Source organism: Trachurus trachurus (assembly GCF_905171665.1).
Source record: "Trachurus trachurus genome assembly, chromosome: 5".
NCBI classification, from domain to species: Eukaryota; Metazoa; Chordata; class Actinopteri; order Carangiformes; family Carangidae; genus Trachurus; species Trachurus trachurus.
The window spans coordinates 7,398,734-7,422,078 of NC_139896.1; the positions used below are offsets into that span (position 1 = coordinate 7,398,734).

Sequence of the window (23,345 nt, forward strand, 5' to 3'; positions counted from 1 at the left end):
AGCAATGTTTGCAATTGTGATTGAGGTACTTAAAGGTTACAAGTTAAGTGCTTACAATATATTTCCCAACAAGGCTTGGTGAGGATTCATAAACCCACAAAACAAGCTCTGGTTTCATCTCGGATTTCGGTTTAAGTGTTCGCACACACACACCTTAATCCTGGAGCGACAAGGATGTGCATGTATGTAAAAGGTGCTTCAAGTGCGACACCTTGGATAAACATCCTGTCTTGTGACACTGTCCCTGCATCATTAACAACCATAAAACAAAGAGTGGAGGGATTAAACGTGTTATTTAACTCCTGTACACTCTCGGAGCTATTTGTTCTTTGAGAATGAACAAGGATCCAAATTGCTTCTGCCAATTTGTTGGAGAAGCTGGGCACCGGCTTCGCTGTGGGATGGAGAGCAGGGCCGATTTTGACAGAAGGACCAAGTCGACCCCAGGAGGAACCGCTCCCGTCTTGGTGATGGAATATGCTCTATTGTTGTGTGTGCCAAATTACATTTGAATTTAGACAAGTGTGCTGTATAGACCAGAATTATGTTGCCTCATAAATACAGCGTAGAGCGCCGTATAAGCCCAACTTGGCAGATGCAGGGAATTACTCCAGGTTCTACAGATGTCGAGCAGTAAGACTACCATCACTCACTCCACAAATGGATAATAAACACACACATACACACATGTCCTCAAAACGTAAGAGGTTTAACAGAGATTCAACGGCACCAAGAAAAACAGAAACAAGGAAAGCAAATAAGGAAACGCAGCACAAAGACTAAACAAAAACAAAAATACCACAACTGTATCTTGCAGTACTGTAATTCACTTCTCAGAAGTGTCTCATTCATTTCAACACTGAAACCCTCTGAGTAAAACGAAGAACTCAACCACATCTGAGCCTGCGCTGGTTCCAAAATAGTCCTAACTAGACAAGACATCATTAATACGAGGCTTTTACTGTAAACTTAAACAGGAGCCATTTATGCAGAAGGAGTCCCAGGACTAGTCACAAATACCAGGGGCCTTTTTAATGTGTTACTATATTCAGCTACTCCCCAACATTGCTGACAGATTGAGACTACCAAAGCAAAAAAAAAAAAAAAAAAAAAAAAGGGAAACTCATCCTTGAAATAAAACTCATCCTAAAAATAAAAATAAAATCCCAGCTTCACAGTGGAAAAGCAGCCGTTCCCTCTCACCCCGTGTCTCCCACTCAGCAGCTACACAGACATAAACACTATGGAGGTGCTGCAATCTGAGAAGTCACAGAAAATCTCACTTAAAGGTGTGGAAATGTAGAGAAATGATTAGCACAGACAGACAGGAAGCAGCATATTCCCTGTTTTCATGTTGGCAACAGCATCACAAACTGTTATTTCATCCAGTGGAGCTTTAAGAATCAATGTTTACTTGCCCCGGTCTGATTAAATGTCTAAACTTTAGGACGTTATCCTCGAGAGTTATCAGTTTAAATACACCTGAAAAATCAAATATATAATCCAACACAGGGCATCAGCATCAACTCTTATCTTTATCTAAGTGCGTCCTTGACACTGTGTCAGAGGTGTTGACTCAACTCCATGTTAATTTATGAGGCTTTGCTGCTTCACAGTGAACTGCATTTTCTAACGAGGCGTTTCTAATGCTTATGCAGGAAACAGGATATTCAGTATATATATAAAGATATATTACACTCAATGTAAAACTTCCCAAACTTTGCCGTCAACAAACTTTTGCACAAAGGTAGTCTACCAGCGTGAAGACGGTCTTAATGGGATTAAATATTGAGTTTTTAATGTGGTCTGAGGAGGAAATGAGTCAGGCAGCAGCTCATTTCCAACAAATATACCCGGACCTCATCAGGAGGAGGCTCCATGCACAGCGATAAATTCCTGACCAATTCCTCTCTCCCTCACCAAAAACAGACTCGTATCCAATCCAAACCCTTCAGCAGAAACAATTATCCATCCAAAATACTCGCATTATAGTGATTTGAAACATTCAATTCGACACAAAAGCTCCGGGATCAGAAACAAAACAAATGCAAATTGTTCTCTCTCGTCTTTTTTGTCCCATCTGAGAGAACAAATCGAACAAACGCACATTAAATGCGTCATTAAATATGTAAAAAAAACACACACACACTTTATTCAAATTGTGGCAGTGTTTCCCAGAGTGTGAAAAAGCCATCGTGCAAAGCTGAAACACAAGATTTTTTTTTCTTTCTTTTTTTTGGCCTTTGGCGCTGACACACTTACGTTCCCAAGACGTCTTTGAAGTCGTACTTCTCCTTCACATCTGTGGTCTTCTTTTTCCAGGAGTGGCAATCTTCACCCAGCGGCATCTTCTTGTGGTTACGGTCAGAAACAATACTAGTGAGGGGGAGAAAGAGGATAAGGAGGAAACGATGGTTAATACCAACACTTTAAATAAAAAAAAACAGCGTCCACTCCGCTCCACCTCCTCCCCGTCAATAAAACCAATGACATTGGTGGATTCCTTATTGCCTTTTCCATCCGTGTTGACACATTCATAATGTGTAATATATGACGGCAGCTGGGGAACACTGAACTGAAGCCCAAATACCATCCAGTATAATCTACATTGTCAGATAAGACAGGTTTATTTGTAAAGCATAATTCAAACAGAGGTAAAAGGTACTTTACACTAACCATGTGTGAACTGTGAGATAATGGCAGGTCCTGGGTCAGATCACTGTGTGGCCATTCTTGTGTTTTTCTGTTTTAGACTAACCTATAAGCTTTGTTAGTATATAAGTCCGGTCTGGGGTGTGGTAGGAGAATTTCCCTAACGGTTAAGATGATCTGTTTCTCAGTTTCAGGAATCATCCATCCTAAACTTGCCGTCCTAAACTGCTCACTTTTTTTTTGTTTTGACAACCTGAGAGTAGCTGAGAAACAATAATGTGTCTCTGAGGTGACTGAAGAATGTGGTGAACCCTGCTTCCTCTTAAACACCACCTTCACACACTAAACACATTGTATGACACAGGATGTTGAAGACACAGGCTCAGGCTGCATTTCATCCACCCAGGGTCATCTAGTTGTTGTTTTTGTTTTTGTTGTTACATGTGAAGAGGGTCTGGTGTAAATGCAAAAAGGTTTCTTGTCTTTACAGTCACTGACGGTGCAGGCGGCTTTTATCTAAAGCGACTTGTTTTAAAAGTCATGTTCAAGTGTCTTTATAGGCGTTTATGACAGAGAGGGTCAACATATCTACGAGGTTAATAAGTAAACTACAGTTTCACTCTGTACAAGTGTATAAAAGCTACATGTGTGAAGCTCTTTGATGTGAGTCTGCATCACAAAACTCAGGAAGACAAATTCCTAAGAACAATGAGCTACATGAGCTTATGTAGAAGCACAATTAGACAACTATGTCAGCTTCTGTGTAATGCGTCTGCAACATTACTGTAGCTTGTTGTGGTTTTAGTGCGGTTCTTCACATTAGCTAAGGCCAACACATATTACAAAAAAAAAAAAAACACTGCTGCCTTTGAGAATTGGAAAAAAACAACACAATAATTCTTCGGTCGCTTCCTGTTCCCTCGCCGCTTGTTCGTTATTTCTCAGGAGAAGTTAACATTCAAATGTTTGTCCTCAGCAAACACACAAACACACACACACACACACTCACAGACACGCACACACTGAAGGAGTGGGAGTGATCACAAGGACCCTGCTGTCACAGCTATCATCATCTAAACCCAGAAAGTGCCTATAACTCAAGACCTCCAAGACTAAAATAGCCGCCGTTCATATCAGCATGCCTCACTCCTCCTCTGTTCCTGCTGCCTGCCTGGCAACTTCACAGTTTGTCCGTCTGTATGAGATGATGTAACATATTGTTCTGGACTTGCACACGTTTTCTCATATACAATAAAATGTCACAGTTGAACAAAATATCAGCTGGTTCACAGTCGGCTCATTTAAATGCTGAACTGTGTGTATGTGTGTGTGTGTGTGTGTGTGTGTGTGTGTGGGGTGGTGTTAAGTGACAGACAGGGGTTGGCGTGAACGCTGCAGTTCAGTTATCTCTGAATAAATGTTAATAGGACACGGCCTCTTCCAGTTGCACTGAGCTGTATACACACAAACATCCATGCACGCACACATGCACGCACAGCACACACACACACACACACAAACACACACACCGGCCCTGTTGCTGCCTTCACTAATGTCAGAAGTCGGCTTCATACGCGTCGTCATGGAAACCCAAAGGAGCTGTGTTATTATGGTATCTGAGAGTCTACATTGCTTTAGTGTCTAATGGCAGGTGGCAGCTTAAGGTGGCCACTAATTTCAAAATAAAAGCGTAGAGATAGAGATATAACCTGATCAGGTAGGCTACTAGTGTATATTACATGCAATACATTAGCTGCCATATCAATTTACAGTTTATTTTGGTAGTGGTGCGTGCAATGCATGTGATAAAAAAAAGAAAGAAAAGGAAAAACCCTTAGAATAAAGCTTGTGGTTACCATCTGCGTCCTTCTCCCATACATCACTTCCTCTGCTGTATCTTCTTAAACGCCATGTATAGCGTTTGAAGCAGAAGGAAGTGTCTCTACATTAGGCATGAAAAAACGCTATGCAAAGTAATGTGTTTAAGGGAAGCAGTAAGAGGAAGTCCAGTTAAATGTGTGTGTGTTTAACAGCTTGTGCCGGTAAATCTGCTGCGGCTGCTGCTGTGCAACAACAACTTCTGTTAGGGGGACAAACAACAACAATACATAGTCGACTGTAACTCTATTCCTCAGAACATCTTCAACTTGACACCAGGGGATCTTTCTTTGGAAATTGAGGATCTGTTACCGAGCATGATTTCCTTTTTCTTTTCTTTTTTTTTTCCCCCTTCAATGTTTTCACTGAAAAATGATCTGGAGGAGGTCGAGGCGTGGTCGTCATGATGTCTGACCATACAAAAGAGTACAGAGCAAGAACAGGGTTGTTATTGTGTCACTCTGAGGTTGGTTAACTGATTAGCTGGTCAGGAAAGACATATTTTAAAATAAATATGCAAACCATCACTGATTAATCATTTACTTCAGCCAACGATCTCCATCGTTTGTTAGTTTTAGCCTCTTCAACCTGAGGATTTGCTTCATTTTCTCTATTTCACTTTCATTAAACACCAATGAAAAAGCTATTTTTGCAGTTTCTTTATTCGATAAAATGATAAATTATTGATGCAATGAGAAGTTGTATTACAGTTTTTCTCAGTCGCTTTGGTGCTATTCTCAGATCAGAATGAAAGTTCTCATAACTATTAGTTCAACCTCCACAACATGTCGTCATTTGTCCACATCATAGTAGCAGTTTCTCCTTTCTCTGAACAAATTGCAAATGCTTTTGGACATGTATCAGTTGCTCTCATACAATTCTCTGCTGTTTTACAACATTATCATTTGTTTATGTCATGTCAGTCAAAATGAACTATACTTTTGAACGCTGAATAGTCTTTCCCTATAAAACTAATAGTCCTCATTTCATTGCTTGAGTCATTACATACAAAATTGTTGAACTAGTTTTCAAAATCTGTCAAACTAGTTTTACGTAAATGTTGGGAGAAGCACTGTGACTTCAATGATTCAAACATTTACAGTAAGGAACAACAGGTATGTATGGTAACAATCTGCACTGCTGTCATTGTGTCAGGCATTACTGTAAGATACAGTGGGACAAGAACTTTTTTACATTTACATTTAGACTTACAGCTTCACTAGAGAACAGATTTACTGTATTGTAATGTATTACAGCAACCACAGTAAAGATTTCCCATCTTTACAGTACGGTACTGTACTACAGCATTTTACAAGTAGGAAGCACTTTGACAGTATTGTACACTACAGTAATAATGGTTGATGCAGTACATGTACTGTACATTACTGTAATTTTACTCTGCATCACATAGGATTACAAGACAACCTCACAGAGGTGGAAGAGACTAAGCCCTTTTTACTCTGCTACAAGAACAAGACATTTGTGCAATGGTGATTACAAACAATGGCATCAGGTTGAAAGAGATACAATGTAAGGATGACATTACTGTATCTTTGGGAATATTGAATCTGTTTCAATCGCTACAATTGACAGAGTGATGTAGATGAAAATGTGACTGGAACGTCTGGATGTGCAGGAATGATTTACAGTACTCTGTAGGTTCAGTTACTATATGTACTGCAACATTGTTTACGTAAAGTTGTACCCAAAGAGTGCTTCTTATGTTTGTTGTAGATGACTGTAGTGTATTTTTCCTTTGCACAATGCTGTGAACAAATCAGAATTGCAAAGAGCATATGCAGTAGAAATGTGAAACATACATATTCAGTATCTCCACTAAATACAGTAATGTGTAACTTTACTGTAGTTTTCACATGGCTGTACAAGTAGTGTATAGTGCTGTCTTGAGCATTTTCAGGTAGTATCATCACTTTGTGCATTGGAAAACACTTAGAGAATAAAGTGTCCTAATGAAAACATGACAAAGCCATTTGACTATCTTGTTCATAAACGATGGTGTCAGGACTTCTCATTTTGACGACACTGACAGTTTCATTGACATGAATACTTGCTTTTGAGGGATGGACAATCCATTTTGAGCAAGTGACGCACTTTTGCAGGTCATCCACTAGGTTTTGCAGTTTGTGATAATTGTTCTGAGAAATGCACTAACTGTTGTGCAAATGTTAAGAGTGATGTGAGAATAGCACCAAAGCGACTGAGAAAAACTGTAACATGGATGAACCAAACATATTTAAAAAAAAGAAATAGCTGCAGCTTCAGTCTTATCTCCACTATATCTGATCGGCGTTATTTCAGCAAGGACACATGACAGTCGTTGTGTTTAGAGTATAGTTAGTCACCTTTAGGGCTAAAAATAGCCACAACAGCACACAAGACCATTTTTGGGGAAACTGAAGCTGGAGGAAACACCTCATACACACTGCGTGTTTGTAGCATCTCACCTTGCTCGTATGGAGATTCATGGAGATTCATGTAAATTCATGCACTGAGAATGGGTGATACTGAACATCAAAGTCAATTAAAACCTATGAATGCACCGGCCCCCCCTCCCACCTTTTTTTTTTTTTTTTTTTTTCTGCTTGTGTTGTGGTAATTTCAGAAAATACCAACATGCATCTAAAAAAACAACGTCCCTCAACAGCAGGATTTCATTTTCAATGGCACAAAAACACATGGATGTGGTTCATATCGAGGCGACTTCATGTCACTTTATGTTGAGCAAGGAGGTCTGTTTTCATCCAAACAGGTAAATGCTATAAACAGCAGCACAAAGGTTCAAGTTGAAGACACGCAGGGGGAGATAGGGGCAAGTTGTGTTTTTAAATGTGGGAGAGAGAGAGAGAGAGAGAGACGCATGCATATGCAGGTATCAGATGAGCACGCAGACGGCCAAAAACAAAACTCCTCCATGTCCACGGGCGACATGAGTTTTGGCCGGTGGGTGAAGATAAAGCTGCTCGAAATTCAAGGAAGCAACAGGATCGAGAATAAGGCTTGAGATCAAGGAGGAGGGGGTGGGAGGAGGAGGAGGAGGAGGTGGAGGAGGATGAAGAGGAGGAGGAGGAGGGGGATGAGAAATACCATAACCACATTCCCTCAGTACTGTGTGACATGCAGCATTCAGACCTTGTTTAAGGTTTACACACAGACAGAGAGTCGCTGTACTCACTGGTTTCCCATTCCTGTGATGTGCAGTGGACAGAAGAGACACACATATACACACACACACACACCACTACAGTTAAATGCGACAAAATGACATGTGGTTTCTTGTTTTTTCTTTCTTTCAAAGTGTGAAATTCAGTGCAGCGGTGTAAAAAAAAAGTTTTTGGCAACAGTTGTACAGGCTGAACAGAGAATCAAACAGACAAACAGACAAACATCTGCAGCTGAAAAGACGTCTAAATATTGGATTAAAACACCATCAAACTGAGCTCATGAACAAATTGTGTGTTTTCTCTAAACTGTGTAGGAGCTCATGCACTGATGATGACAAACTAACGCACTTACAATAATAGTTTCTCTCTCTGGGTCTTTTTAAACACTGACAATTGTTGAGTTTGGCCCAGCCTCCGCATGCTGCATCTGTTCAGTCTTAGCTCGGGCTCTATTGTTTCTTTGGAAATCTAAATCTGCAGGTTTCTCTTGAACTTCACGGACAAGTACAGATATGCCCGGCGGCGGCAACGGCGGCAGCGTCAAACAAGATGAAATGCAACGAGAAATGCCATTCACACTTTTAGCAAAAACAATTAAAAGTGAGTGACTCATGGAGGTCATATGGTTTGTGAAGCTGCAGATCTCCACGCACAGTGGGGAGCGTTTTCTATTTCTCTTTTATTCCCACGACCTGAATAAAAACTTGTTATAGGCTATATCAACATGAACTGTTAGAAGAAAACTAATCTGTCTAATCTCCACCATCGCTGCTTTAACAGATGCCAACTGTGATGATGATGATGATGATGATGGTCCCTCTCTTCTCCCAGTCGACCCCCCCCCCCCCACTCCCCCAAACTGGCTGACTGGTTATAACACTGGAGAGATTTACCAACATGCAATCTGACTGGTCAGCTGCTGTCAGTGACGCACAGCAAATCTCATCTCAAAGTGAGCTTATTAATTGATAAGCAGCTACTACCCATAGATGGGGACATGGTGTGATAGTGTGAGAGGGGGAGAGACAGAGAGAGAGAGAGAGAGAGAGAAACAGAGAGTGGAAAGGGACAGCAACAGAAATAGGGAAGGGGAAATGAGAATTGATTTCACTTGCATTTACAGAAAAGCAGTGGAGAGTTACACATGATATCTTGTTTACTGTGAAATATGAACAGACTCTCTCTCTCTCTCTCTCTCCTGTGGTGTTGCATTCAGGTGAACTTATATCTGCAGTAATTCAGAGGACAGTATATCCTGTGGTTGGTCCTCCTACCTGCACATGCCTCACTCAGTAGCTAAACTCGGGTTATTATTATTTTTGTGTGAATGAAAAGTTCCTGTGCAGCTGATCTCTCTCACTCCGGCAGCTCTGAACACATTTGTAGTTTCGAAGTCATTGAAAAAACGTTTCTCGAGCTCTACTATAATAGCCTTATAGTGTCCCTGTGGAAACAAAACATGCAGCGACTCTTGTAAATGTAAAGTTTGCGGTGCAGCAGCAGCAGCCGCTCGTACCTGAATCGAAGTGGGGGTCCAGCAGCTGTGTCCGGGGGTCTAGTGTCCGAGTCCGTGTCCGTGTAGTGTGTTGAGTGTGTGAGCGTGTGTGTAGCCTATGTGTGTGTCTTTGTGTGTGTGTCTGTCTCTCGGAGGCTCTGTCACACCGACTGGCTCTGTGCTGCTGCTCTGCAACCTCACCAGCAGCAGCGCCGCTCCTGACGTCACCTCAGGGCAGGGCCGGGCCGGCGGACCAATCAGCAGGCAGAGCTGCGGCGCACAGGTAAAAACAGCTCTGCGCTGCCATTGGTCACTGTTCTGCTCACCCCCGTGACTCCTCGTGCTGTGGTTACGATGAGATGAAAGCCTTGGAGGTGAGTGCGGATACTGTACATACACACACACACAGTGCATGTGACATGTAGGCTATGGAAAACAAAACAAAACTGTAGGGCTACCAGGACTATTCATATCTACGGTGGCCCTGAAGGCTCAATGAGCTGCAATTTAAGAAAACATTATGCAAAGACTCAAATTCTGCACATTCAGAAACAAATGCAAAATTCACAACAAAAAAGAAGAGTTTCAGGGGACACAATAAAAGTGAGGGACTTGGCCAAAGACCAATGCTAAATATATTACTGTAACTGTAGGCTATATTACTGTAGCCTATAAAGCCAAACAAACTCACCTTAGTTTTAAACACCACAAACAAGTAGCCATCACACAGTCCATCAATTTTTCTTATCTTTTTAGTCTTTGCATATGTTTTCAGCACTTTGACCTCTCACCGTACTTATTGGCCTGTTATCACAATATATTGCTTAAAAGACTGGTGATGGACCAACAAATGGATCCCTAGTGAGTTTTATTCACCTTACATCCCACAACACAGTCACAGTGACTCTTGTCTATTCAGCCACAACATTTTCATCTTGTGTCATGCTTTATTTTTATTCCTGTGTTAGATTTAATTCAGTTTCATTCACCAGTGTGATTATATTTGCATTGTTTATGATGTTCACATGTCCATGTTCTGTTGAATCTGCGAAGGTTATCAATGGGTTTAATGGTTTTAATTGTGTTTATGTGCATGTCAGAAGAGAATAAAAACTAAACCTGGAGCTGAGCCTATAATAAACCCTCCATATCCTTTCTTCTAACCACACAATCATTGTTAACCACAGGGTTTTCCAAAGTGTGGGAAAGTAAGAAACTCCCCTGAAGACCTTTGGCGCCCCCCAGAGGTCCAACTATCACAATTTGAAAACTGCTGGGTTCTATATTTGTCAGTTTCTAACTGTCCAGTGATGGGTTTTGTGAATCGTATCAGGTGCATGTTTAGGTTGAGTAAACCTATTGGTCAGATCTAACAAGATACATGACAAAGTGACAGTTCACTCTTCACTTGAAGGTATTTTATAAGAGTTTATACTCTGACATCTTTTTGATTAGAGGGGTAGATAAACTGGTTTGTCTGTGATACTCAAAACGTAATTTGAGGTGAGCTCTTGCTTCTTTCCTCATATTCATGTTGCTTCTTTCCTCATATTCATGTACCTGAGAGTTTTACTTCAGATTTTTATCACTGACATATCAGAGAAGAAAGAGTAGCTACAGGTATTTCATGCGTCATTGAAAAGAATCACACCTGTGTTACTCTTACGACGACAAGGCGTCTTACTCCCTTCCCCTCAGCAATTTGGCAGTTTTTGTACAACTCTTGAAAATTTCCCAAGTAAAACGATGAAACATCGCTGAGGAAGTGACAAACCTGTGTACGAAATGTCTGGGGGAAACACCTACTTTAGTTGGCATGTGCAACTAAAGGTGCCATGCCAACTGAGCAGACGATTGATTACATGACGCAAGACAAGAAAGATTTATTTGCGGGTTAGTTTACTCACTAACATTAAAAAAAAAAAAAAACTCTTTTTAAAATGTCACCTTAAGCCCCTTAGACGACTAGTGTTGCACCTATTTTACATATTCTTTATTTCTGTATTGGACTTTTTATACTGTAAGTTATTGTTTTAAATACCATGGCTCACAGGATTTTACTGTTTGTTTGGTTTTGTTGTTGTTTTCTACTGTTCTTCTTGTTCTTTATTTGCAATTGTATTTGTAATTGTAAAGCACCTTGGTTAAAGGTGCTATATAAATAAAGCTTGACTTGACTTGTCTTTAATGCATCTTATTTATTTATTTATTTATTTATTTATTTATTTATTTTTAAATCTGTACCAGCAACTTGTATCTTTGTATGGTGTATAATCATTGCTGTTGTTGTTATTGTACAGTTCACACACATCAGGGTCCTCTATACTTGCTCTAAGCAGTAAAAACAATCAAAGCAAAACAAATAAAATGTGTTTATAAAGCACATTTAAAAACAACTGAGGTTGACCAAAGTGCCTTAATTTGATAATCAAAGTGCTGTACAAAGTAACCCTGGCCAACACGGCCAGGAAAATCAAGATTAAAAGGAGAGGACATATGAGGAGCTGACACATGAGACCATTAGGGACACTAAAAGGCCTGAGAAAACATAAAAGTTTTAAGGTGGGCTACAGAAGAGGAACATCTGATTGAGAATGGATGAAGTAAAGGATGTATAGCTATAAAGGGTAAAATCAGTTTCTCGAATTAAAAATGTACTATTGAAAAATGGGAAATGCAGACAAAGATAAAAGTTAAAATATTGTATTTGATATAAAGTCGATAGCTCCAAGTTTGTGCTGCATGCTACTATCACCAGAGACTTTGCTATCACTGCCTCACAGTGAAGAAGCAGCTGCAGTGCGCATGTGCGGCCGCTGGGTGGCGCTGCGCTGTGGCCGCTGCAGTGTCTCGGTCCAGTCGGACCCTCTCGTCGTCATCGTCGACGCTGAGCCGCCAGTTGCCTAGTGACGAAAAACTCTGGACTGCTCCTCCTGATTTCCTGCGTTTTCAAAATCTCATCATCGCTGCCACTCAGTCAGCTAGCGCCAAGTTGTACCCAAACAACACATTTCATGAGTTTGTTTCGCCTTCACAGCAGAAAATATGAGGCAAAAAAGACACCGTTAGTCCTGCGGGGAGTATCGTGTAACGTTTTTTTCAGGTCGCGTTATGACGAGTTTTGATGAGTGATGAATAATTATATCTTCATCAGGGTCGTTGGGAAAGGGAGCTACGGAGAGGTGAACCTGGTGAAACACAAAACAGACCGAAAACAGGTGAGAAACCAGAAGCGATCGTGAAGTTATACTTAAACCACAGCTGTTAAAAATATACTAACATTTAGCTTTGGTCACAAATGCTTCCTCTTACTTTGCAACGATCAGACTCGAGTTAGCTTAGAGTTAGCTGAAGTTGGCTACAAGCTGTGATTTATTTACGCTCTTGTACGTCATGATTTACATTTATAAAGCACAATAATGTTTTGACACAACGTAGCAAAGTCATAATCAATAATGATAAAGATTTGTATTGATTATTGTAGGGCAGTAATACTTTGAAAGCTGATGAGAGTTATTTTCTTATCTGTTAGTATTCATCTAAAAGTTCAGAAGGGTTTGACTATTGACTATTTTGACTATTTAAAGCTGATTGTATTTGCATAATTGATACTGTGGTAACTGTTATCAAGTTTCGTAATTAATCCTTCAAGCAACTTAAAATATTCATTGAAGAATGACTACATGAGCATTTTATGGCTCTAGAAATGTATTAATTCCCAATACTGACATTATTTATTAATCCCTAGTCTCTAACGCTCATTAATTATTGCTGAAATAATATAATTACTATGTTTATGTGATTTAACCTGAGTTCAGCTCATTATCATATGTTTGGACCATAGGGTTGGACTTGTTTGTCATTCAGATGTCAACCTTACATGTTTTTCTCCTTGTGTTTTGTCTTTCCGAGTTTTTCATGTTAACAGTAATATTGAGTGGTTTCCCTAATTTCCAGTGAATATATGTTTTGCCTCTGTTTCAGTATGTCATTAAGAAGCTGAATTTAACCACCTCCACTAAGCGGGAGCGGCGCTCTGCAGAGCAGGAGGCCCAGCTCCTGTCACAGCTGCGACATCCCAACATTGTCACATACAGGGAGTCATGGGAAGGGGACGACCGGCAGCTGTACATCGTGATGGGTTTCTGTGAAGGTGGTGACCTCTATCACAGACTCAAACAGCAGAAGGGGGAGCTCCTACCTGAGAGGCAGGTGGTGGAGTGGTTTGTCCAGATAGCCATGGCACTCCAGGTATACAGTATAATGCAATATGTAAAATGAGGTTTCAGGTGTAAAGTAAATCTCATATTTAAAATGATTTTGCTTTTCAGTACCTTCATGAGCGGAACATTCTTCACCGGGACCTTAAAACACAGAACATTTTCCTGACGAAAACCAATATCATCAAAGTTGGAGACCTTGGCATCGCACGAGTATTGGAGAACCAGAATGATATGGCGAGCACGCTGATCGGCACACCTTACTACATGAGTCCTGAGCTCTTCTCCAATAAACCTTATAACCACAAGGTATTTGGTTTCATCTGCTCTTCAAGTATTTCTCAATGAGAAGTCCTTTACAACTGATGTTTGTTTTTTGTTTTTCTCCAGTCAGATGTGTGGGCCCTGGGCTGCTGTGTGTATGAAATGTCCACACTTAAACATGCCTTCAATGCCAAGGACATGAATTCGCTGGTTTATCGCATAGTAGAAGGAAAGGTACGTTTCATCTCTCGAAATGTATTTTTAAATGTAATTAGATTTTGAATCAGTTACACAGGGAGTTTAATTTTCAACAAATGGTGTCTGCTTTTCTATGAAACATATAAGTATCTGTAGAGTTTGGTTAGTTTTCTGAATCTGTGCTTTGTTAATCATTTTGTGAGCATGTTGACAGAATTCAGGCACAATTTAAGCTCTAAGAACACACTGTAGATGAACATAGTCCTATTCCTGCTCCAAATAATACATGTGAGAACTATTGATAACTTCAGTCAACTTGTCCAGGATTCCTATGTAGCATATTATTTTCTGAACTATAGTTACGGTATCTCATTATTATAAGAGAATAGTAGATAACTTCAATAACTCATGACATTTTTCCTCTGGTTTTGTCATCAGCTGCCCCAGATGCCCAGTAGATATGATCCTCAGCTGGGAGATCTGATCAAGATCATGCTTTGTAAGAAACCTGATGACAGGCCCGATGTCAAACTTATACTGCGGCAGCCGTACATCAAAAGACAAATTGCAATGTTCCTGGAGGCAACTAAAGAGTAGGTGTCACCGACAGCAAACCTCCTTCCCATTTATTATTATTAATTTCTTTGAAATTAATGATTTTAACCCTAAACATTACAAATGTTTTTTTTAATTTGACATTTACTTAGATTTTTCTACTGGGTCTATATTTATCTCTATCTACCCCTTTCATCTCTTGGAAAACAGATTAGAGCTGATGGCTTAGATGCTTTGTGGTTGTTTGGTTTCTTTCCACACCAGGAAAACGGCCAAGTCTAGAAAGAAAGCTGTGAGTGGCAGTGGTGGTGATTGTAGAGCCAACAGCGCCTCGCCGGTGGCATCCGCTCAGCCAAAACCCGAGAGGCAGCCTCCAAGTCCTCAGCCTGAACCTTCTGCCAGGGTGAAACGAGTGAGTAACTGATGAATAGCAAAGCTGATTTTACACAGAAAACACTCCCTTCAATGACATTATTCTTTCTTGGTTTCAGAAAACAGAGATGTTTAAGCATTAAATTGCGTTTTTTACAGTTTTTTATTCTGACACTAAAGCAGAAGAAAATATATATAATACATATTCTGAGTAATAATGTGTATTAATTCACAACAAGCATGTATAGATTTATTTTGATCTTGTGGATTGCTCTGATTGCTATACTCTTGTTTACCTCGGCCTCCTCTGTTTTCATATCAGGCAGTGAATTGATAGTGTTCCTTATGGTTTGTGTTTTTCCCCTTTCATCCACAGAAAGAAGATAAATCACAGCCACATAAAGCTTCGAATGGCATCGCTGACTCCACTCCAGTCCGGACGCCTCCACCAGCCAAACCCTCTTCACCCGATGCTCTTAAATGCAGCCTCGAATCCATGGCAACCGCCAGCAACATCAATATTGATATCCAACCGCAGGAGGATGAGGACGCGTTGAAGAGACAAGTGCAGAGGCCCCAGTCGGTTGTGTCACAGCACGGCACAGGTGACGACCACGTGACTCACAGCGGGCACAAAGACAGCAAGGGGAAAGGGAAACCAGATCCTTCCCCTGCTCGTTCCCCTATTAAGCCCCCTCCGAAGGCTGTATCAGGTGTCGGCCGGAGGGGAGGAGATGAGAGAAGGGCACCCAATGGATCGTTAGACTTTCAGCCACAGGCCACACCAAACCCAGGGGAGACGTTCTCTGTCTTTGGGGAGAAGCAGATGTCAAATGTGGATGATAGGGATGATACCATGGAGCTGCTCCACGAGGCTAACATGCAGAACCCAAAGCCAGGAGCAGAGAAACTTTCTGCTCTTCCTGCTCCTGAGAGGAACCCTGCACACAGATCTAATATAGAAAATATCAGTGTGGTTGTGGAGACGAATATGGACAATAAAAGTGACACCGTTACCCTTCTCAAGGGCGCACCAATACAACATACCTCAGACATCCAAGTAAGTGGTAATGACAGCTGAGTGATACATTTGCCGTTTGTTCGTTGTGTGTTCTTGTCTGTTTTTATGTGTGAATTCATCTCTTTGTAGGATGACTTAGAATCTACTGAAAAGCTTTTAGAGCCACTCCCTCTAACACAAGTAAGAATTAAAGTTCTTGCTCTTTTTCTGTCACTAATACCGAATAGGACAAAAACATATTTTTTGTTCTTGAGAAATAAAAAGTTTAATTTTATTTGTCTAGGAGCCTGATCAGGAGGAAACATGCCCACCGCTCAGTGAGCCGGGTCCGACTCCACAGCTTTCATCAGAACCTTCGATGTCACAACAGAACAAAGTGAGGGACAAAAAGTTGACACATGGGGATCAGACCAAGGTAAGATCAATGCAGGATTTAAGTCATTCAGGAACTTGTAGACTTAAAGGGATATTTCACCCCAAATTGATATATCACGGATTTTCTACTCACTGTCATGCCAAGGAAGGGTTTGAAGAACTTTCAGAGTCATCAAAACGCTTTAGGAGTTCCAGGGGGGGTCCGGCTGGCAACGGGTTTTCATATAATGGCGGTGGATAGAGTTCACTTTTGAATCGTCCAAAACACACACTATGAAACATCTTAATACCTCCATACTGCTCGTCCGTACTGACCCAAGTCTCCTAAAGCCGCCACATGAAAAAGTTGTTCAGAAAAAATTTCTTTGATCTCTGTTTTTAGCTTTGTTGTAGTAGTAGCTCGCAGTGTCTCTGTTGATGTTTGTGCGCGAGATTTGCTGCGAGATGTTCGTTCCTTGTTGAAAACCATTGGCTGTATGATGTAAACACGGAAGAACATCTCGCAGCAAATCTCATGCAGCCACTGGGAGCTACTGCTACAACAAGGATAAAAACAGAGATCACATAAATTTTTTCCAAACAACTTTTTGATGTGGTGGCTTCAGGACACTTGGGTCAGTACGGACGAGCAGTATGGAGGTATCTGGATGTTTCATAGTGTGTGTTTTGGACGATTCAAAAGTACCCCCCCTGGAACTCCTAAAGCATTTTGATGACGCTGAAAGTTCTCCGAACCCTTCCTTGGCATGACTGTGAGTAGAAAATTGGTGAATTATCGATTTTGAGTGAAGTATCCCTTTAAATACACCTTAGTCACAGAATTCAATAATGTAATATTATTATGATCATGTAACAAAATGAGAAAAGACAATTCTCAGATCCATTGAGGTTAACTCAGGTCAGCTTTCATGCTTTTGTTGTCTTCTTATAGTCCAAGGTGGCTCCTCCTCGACCTTTACCTCCACCTCCTTTTGAGAGCAGAGCCACGGAGGGAAGGAAGAGGAACAAGAAGAACACTGAGAGCAAGAAAGCTGCTGTGGCTGCGACCTCCACATCAGCAGGTTCCCGTAAGGAGTCTTTGTTACCACTGCCACAGGTGAGACTGGAGCCGAGGATTCCTTCACTCATATACATTTCAGAATAATCATATTGCCCTTATTAAAATCCAAAGTGGAGATCAGACACTTTTATCAGAGTTGAATGCCAAGCTCCTCCATCTTCTTTACATTTTAGGTTGAAAATTCATAGAATCCCAATATTTTTGCACATTATTTAAAAAAAAAACTATTGGTCATTGATGTGGTTTGTTCTTGCTGAAGTGGGTCTGTTTTATTTTCAGGATCGTCCTCTGTCTGCCAGAGAGAGAAGGAGACTGAGGCAGTCTCAAGAAAATGCTGGTCAGCCAGGTGACTACCGTCTTACTAAAAAAAAAAAACGCTCTTTTCAGTCACTTATAAATTTGATTAGACTGAGGAACAGAGATGCACATACAAAATAATCAATTCGTTATTTTGACTTTGTAAAAATAGAAAAGAAGATGATTGTGATATTTTTTCTTTGATTCCTTTTGTGCTTTTCTCTCAGGTGCTGGTGCTGTAAGACGAGCCTCTTATGATGTCACATCCACCAATGCTGAACACTACAATGGTCCAATTAGTAGATCTGTTTCCGACTCATACGCAGTCACTGGGGCCAACAGTAAGGTACTGGTACCTTTTCATCATCTATATGAATATGTGAGCATAATCTGTTAATGTTACGGTCAAAACTTGTGTCACAACAGTGGGATTTGTTTTATTACAGCAGGATAAGTTGCTGGAGCGAAGGTCGGATGATGAAGAGTGCAGCTCATCCACCAGTTCTACAGAGCGGTCAGAGGGAGACTGCAGGGAGAGGTGAGAAAATAACAAGTTCAGCTCACGTCAGCTCAAATATGGTCACTTTACTATATAATTTTTGATTTATGAATCATCTGCAGGAAGACTGAGTCCAGTGACATGCAGGATTTGGTCCACATGATGACCCAGACATTGAGGATGGATGTTGGAGATGGTGGCTCTACTGCTCTGCCAGAGTTCAGACTGAACAGGAAGTACAGAGACACCCTGGTGCTTCATGGGAAGGCTCGGGAAGAAGCAGAGAACTTGTCTCTGGGGGAAATACCGATAGGTGAGAAGATGCTTAGATAATCAAACTCTGCAGTCATCAGTCAGTCAGACGGTCTTTATGGAGCTTCCTCGTCTGTGTATGTCCTACCTATAGGTTCAACATCTGGTCCAGCTAAGGTACGGAGAGCTATAGAACAGCTGCGAACAGATGTGGTGAAGGGCCTGGGGGTCAAGCTGCTGGACAGAGTGCTGGAAATCATGGAGGAAGAGGATGACACTAAACGAGAGGTATGGTCTTAAAGAAGTCATTATGTACAGGGATGCAAACAGCGCGCCGAAAAGCGAAACTCGCTTTTTTCATGACCAATTAGGTGACTTGTGTGAATCGTTCAGATCCGAAGAGTTTTTGTTTTTGGGAGGGGGGGGGTCTCAGCTGGGGTCAGTAAAATGTTTTTCTAACAGGCTGACAGTGACAATCACGTGAAACTGAGGCGAACTCATTCATGGTTGTCTCTGGTTATACTGATAACTGCCGACCTCCAATGTTGACGCGCGTGGTATCCGCGTGGTATCCGCGTGGTATCCGCGTGCATTCGGTGCGACGGCGCCGCCGTTTTTCCCCCGTGCATGCCCGTTGCTGTGTCAGGCAGGTGTTTCCCACGGAGCTCTGCCCCGTTTCAGAGGTGAAGGAGAGACGTCGCCTCCGCGATGTAGAATGTGTTCAATTAAAGCAGAAGTAAGTGGTCCGGTCGTTTTCGCTAATGCTGCGTTCCAGGCAGGCTTTTGAAATCGTAAATTACAGCTTCAAGTCACAACTTACGACTTTGTAGCGTTCCAGGCAACCCACTCGTGTTTTTCCGACCTGTTTTACCGGTGAAAGTCACTATAACGGCCACTCGTAACTTCCGACCGGTGAACTCGTACCAGATCGAACTGGTACGACTTCACGGTCGGAAAAATACGAGTTTCCTTGAACGCACCAGAACAGTCCTCGTCGCTACGTCACCACATTCACGGCGTCCCTTGGCTGCACACACAGCCCTGCATGCCGTTCTCTCTCCTCATTGGATAAAAACTGTAGGATACGATAAATGTTTTCTCCTCGGCTCAGAGCAGAGCAGAGGGACTGAGAGACCCGTGTTTCAGACCAAACACTCTATGTAAGTGATTGCTGTCGGAAGATATAACTATTTAAGACTTATATTAACACAAATATATCACTTACTTCTGCTTTAAAGTGAAACTAACACATTATATAGGCCTATATGTCCATTACACACTTTTAGGCCTTAAAATGTCTTAAATTTGTTGAATTATTGTGTTCAAGACTTAAAGCAGATATCAGTGGAATGTTTTTGTTAATATAAGTCCTAAATAGTCCTATTTTCCGTCAGCAATCACTTACATGAAGTATTTCAGCCTAAACACGAGTCTCTCCGTCACTCTGCTCTGCTGTAACCCGAGGAGAAAATTTTCCTTGTGGGATACAAGTGTTATCCAATGAGGAGAGAGAACGGCATGAAGGGCTGTGTGTGCAGCCAAGGGATGCGCGTGAATGTGGTGACGTAGCACGAGGACCAATTGATGCCTGACAAGGGCGGGGGCTGCTAACTCATGGTGCGTTCAAAGAAACTCGTACTTTTTTCCTTCCTGTGAAGTCATACCAGTTCGATCTGGTACGAGTTCACGGGTCGGAAGTTACGAGTGGCCGTTATAGGGAACTTTCACAGACAACAGGATGGTAAAAACACGAGCTACGGGTTACCTGGAACGCTACCAAGTCGTAGTTGTGACTTGAAGCTGTAACTTACGGTTTCAAAAGCCTGCCTTGAAAGCCGAAACGGCCGTGAAGCTGATATCTGCTTTAAATAAGACAGCTCTTAAATTTTCGTATGCCCACCATGGGCGAGCATTTCACTCGCATTTGCCCCTAAAAAAAAAAAAAAAAATCACAAAAAAGAAAGAGCACAACCTGCGATTGGTCAAAAACTACAAATCCCACAATCCTCTGCCTCAACAATAACAGTAGTTAGTGTAAGTAAGGGAGAGTGGAGCTGTCTGTGAAAAGAGGAAACAACGCCACGTCTGGTCCTGTTCTATGTTGTTCGTTCACACCGTCACCGTTTATTCGTTACGTCCGCGGTGTAAAAGGCCGTGACGCAAAGACGCGATTAGGCGCGAGACGCGATTAGGCGCGAGACGCGGTAGACGCGACTTTTTTTTTTTGCGACGCAATACACCCGATTCTTTTATGGCGGCGGGACCTTCGCGTCTTCGTCTATTTCTACGCTTTTTTTTCGCTCGAGTTGTGACGCGCGACCAAACGCGAGATATGCGATTTATCGCTCCTTTTGACTCGTGTCAAAAAAAAAATTCACCAGCCCGCCAACAACTTTTTTTTCAAAGGAGGTTCAACTGGACTTAGTTATTTGTCTAGGAAGACGTTTCACCTCTCATCCAAGAGGCTTCATCAGTTCATGTAGCATCTGGCCTTCTGAAAACTATGTCCATCTATATGCACTCAATACTTGGTTGGGGTTGAACTACTGGAAATAGACTTTTCTGTGATATTGTTAATGGTGAGCCCCCCCCCCCCCCCCCCCCCCCCGCCAGACAATTCCTCTCTTTTTTGGTCCTGACCCGTTTGCATCCCTGTATGTAACTCCCCTGATAAAAACCCTCAAAAATATTATAAAGAGGGAGAAGTAAATGCAAATAGGGACTAGGAATGTGGTTTACAACCAGTTAAATGAGCCACACCTTTGAACGTGTTTGCTGTTGGATGGTGGCAAGGTGAACAAGTGCATGAACTAGATATTTTATATCACATGCAAACAAAACTTGGTTTGCTCCGAATTCAAGAAATTAATTCACATACTATTTGTTACCTAATTAATGTCGGTTACTATTCTTGTTCTCGCTGCAGCTGTGCCTTCGTGACCAGATGGGGGATGAGAAGTACCAAGCTTACGCTGTGATGGTGAGGCAGCTGAAATTCTTTGAGGATATGGCCTTCAAGATTTAGAGATCAACCATGTACAAAGAGGGAAATATTTCTATTTTCTTGACAGCACTTGCACACAAATTGCAGTGATTGACAGATTTCACATAACATGATACTTTGAAACTTGCACTTAAGTGAAAATCAGCTGATATTGTTCACGAGGATGAATTTATCGTCACCAAAAGACCACCATGTTTCTGTTGCATTGTAAAAAGACATGTAAATATAGTTTACCTCATTCCTCTGCAAACACAGAATTTGAAATGAATCCTGTATTTTTCAGGAGTCCTATGCAAAATCTTTTTTAGTAATGTTACAGCACCATGTTTTTCTACTTGCTGTTCTGCATACTCATTTGTTTATTTATGATGCAGGCCAGAATTTCCATAGTTGTCAGTGATGTCACTCCTGCTGTTTTACTGTATTTTCTTCTCAACAAAATAATGTAATGTAGATGTTGTAGATATTAACACTCTAATTATTTCTAATAAATCCCAAATATGTTCTTTGTATAAACCTTTTTTCCTCATATTGTTCTTTGTCAACGCAAAACAATGTTCAGTACCTCATTGAGAAAGAAGAATCTACAAATGAAATCCCATTTAGAAAACATAGACAGCATTAGATGTTTATTTGGACACATACGTATTTCATTACTGACTGATAAACACTGTAACAAAGTTTGCTTTCTAAACGCTTCAGTTGTGAATTGTGAGAAAAATAATTCCCAATATAAAAAGGTGTATGAACAGAAAGGCAACAATAGGTCTGACTTATTTGTGCTTCTTCTTCTTGAGGCTTTCCTGAGGTTTTGGGCTCGGCTCTGCGCTGATCTCTGGTAAAGCTGGCTGCCACGCCAGAGGACTCTTTCTGTACATAGGCCAGGGGGGCAGGGTCAGCTAAGGTTTAGGACAGAAACAGAAATAAATTAAATAAATGTTATTAACTTCACAGAAAATCTTTTATCTATAGGTGGTGGCATAGCAGAAACAAATCTTACCACACAGGAAATGGCGAAGCCGGCCAACACTATGTAAACTGTCCACCCAAACTGTTCAATGATCAGACCGTACACAAATCCAATAACCTGGAAAGAAGATGCAAAATATATCACCAACCACCACTGGTAAATAAAAAATAAAAAATACTGCCATTCTGGCTGTGATGTTTTGAATTGCAAGTTTGCATGTGTCATGGACATGGTTAGTTACCGCAGAAATGAGTATTATTCCTTGGAAGATCTGTTCAGCCAACTTCTGACCTTTGTAATCCTGCAACACAATTAAAAAAAACACATTAGTTCAACTCTTCACATCAGTTTAGTCCAGTAATGGACTGGCTTCATTTACAGGTGCACTTGACTCTGCAGACGATCAGGACAACTATAACACAGATGACGTTGCATGTACTACACAGCTTCTTCCATTATTTAGTGAGCATTTGTATGAATATCAGCTTTTGTATAAATGCAATATGACTTGTGCATAGTTTTTGATTAAAGGTGATGAAATTAAACGTTGTCCAGCAGCTGTTACCCACAACACAACATCCGCAGGTTAGCGTTAGCTTGATGGCTAACATGAATGAATCGCGGGTAGCATTAACTCAAATCACTCTCCCTTTAAAAAAAAAAATCTTACCATGTGCGTGGGAATGGTCTTGAATATAGACAACATCTTTGCACTTGAAATGAAGAAGATCGATCAGACTGATCAGAGTTTGGAGCTATAACGGTGACAAACCAAAACCAACAGCAGCAAGCAGCAGCAGAAGAAACTCCACTTCCGCTCTCCAAAAAAGATACGTCGCTGTTGTGAAGGACCCATCCGGGTACTTCCAGGCTGTCATAACTTCCGGTAGCTGCGCAGGTTCCCGGATGTATAAACAACATGGATGGGGTTAAGCGCTGGCATCGGTTGGGAAATGTACTTATGTGTTAGTGAAACGGTTAGACTGCCTAAAATACTCGCCTGTTTGTACGACTGGCTACTTTTAGCTCGTTTGTTTTAAGCGGACACTTA

General features: G+C 41.3%; 3 protein-coding genes across 4 annotated transcripts in view; 1 reads left to right on the forward strand and 2 right to left on the reverse strand.

Moving 5' to 3' along the window:
• camk1b (calcium/calmodulin-dependent protein kinase Ib) overlaps window positions 1-9,360 on the reverse strand; it is a 40,295-nt gene extending 30,935 nt beyond the window's left edge. The window contains exons 1-3 of one of the 2 annotated variants that reach the window (XM_083972742.1): window positions 9,229-9,314; window positions 7,724-7,736; window positions 2,263-2,376 (exon numbers count right to left, since the gene is read on the reverse strand). In XM_083972742.1, coding sequence (XP_083828868.1) covers window positions 2,263-2,376; window positions 7,724-7,734 — 125 coding nt within the window. In that variant the 5' untranslated portion in view covers window positions 7,735-7,736; window positions 9,229-9,314. Of the gene's footprint in view, window positions 1-2,262; window positions 2,377-7,723; window positions 7,737-9,228 lie in introns of both variants that reach the window. The other variant, XM_083972743.1, reaches the window with a different exon arrangement.
• Window positions 9,361-12,151: 2,791 nt separating this feature from the next.
• On the forward strand, window positions 12,152-21,523 carry nek4 (NIMA-related kinase 4). Its single transcript, XM_083972059.1, has 16 exons — window positions 12,152-12,425; window positions 13,192-13,458; window positions 13,539-13,736; window positions 13,818-13,925; window positions 14,328-14,482; window positions 14,709-14,856; window positions 15,193-15,876; window positions 15,967-16,017; window positions 16,121-16,252; window positions 17,144-17,308; window positions 17,552-17,618; window positions 17,797-17,915; window positions 18,016-18,107; window positions 18,191-18,381; window positions 18,475-18,608; window positions 21,247-21,523. The coding sequence occupies exons 1-16, from the start codon at window positions 12,339-12,341 to the stop codon at window positions 21,343-21,345; spliced, it is 2,697 nt and encodes an 898-aa protein (XP_083828185.1). The 5' UTR covers window positions 12,152-12,338; the 3' UTR covers window positions 21,346-21,523.
• Window positions 21,524-21,944: 421 nt separating this feature from the next.
• spcs1 (signal peptidase complex subunit 1) lies at window positions 21,945-23,144 on the reverse strand. Its single transcript, XM_083971334.1, has 4 exons — window positions 22,965-23,144; window positions 22,536-22,595; window positions 22,325-22,411; window positions 21,945-22,223 (listed from the first exon to the last, which is right to left on the reverse strand). Exons 1-4 carry the CDS (start codon window positions 22,998-23,000, stop codon window positions 22,098-22,100), a joined length of 309 nt encoding a protein of 102 aa, XP_083827460.1. The 5' UTR covers window positions 23,001-23,144; the 3' UTR covers window positions 21,945-22,097.
• Between the last annotated feature and the right edge of the window lie 201 nt (window positions 23,145-23,345).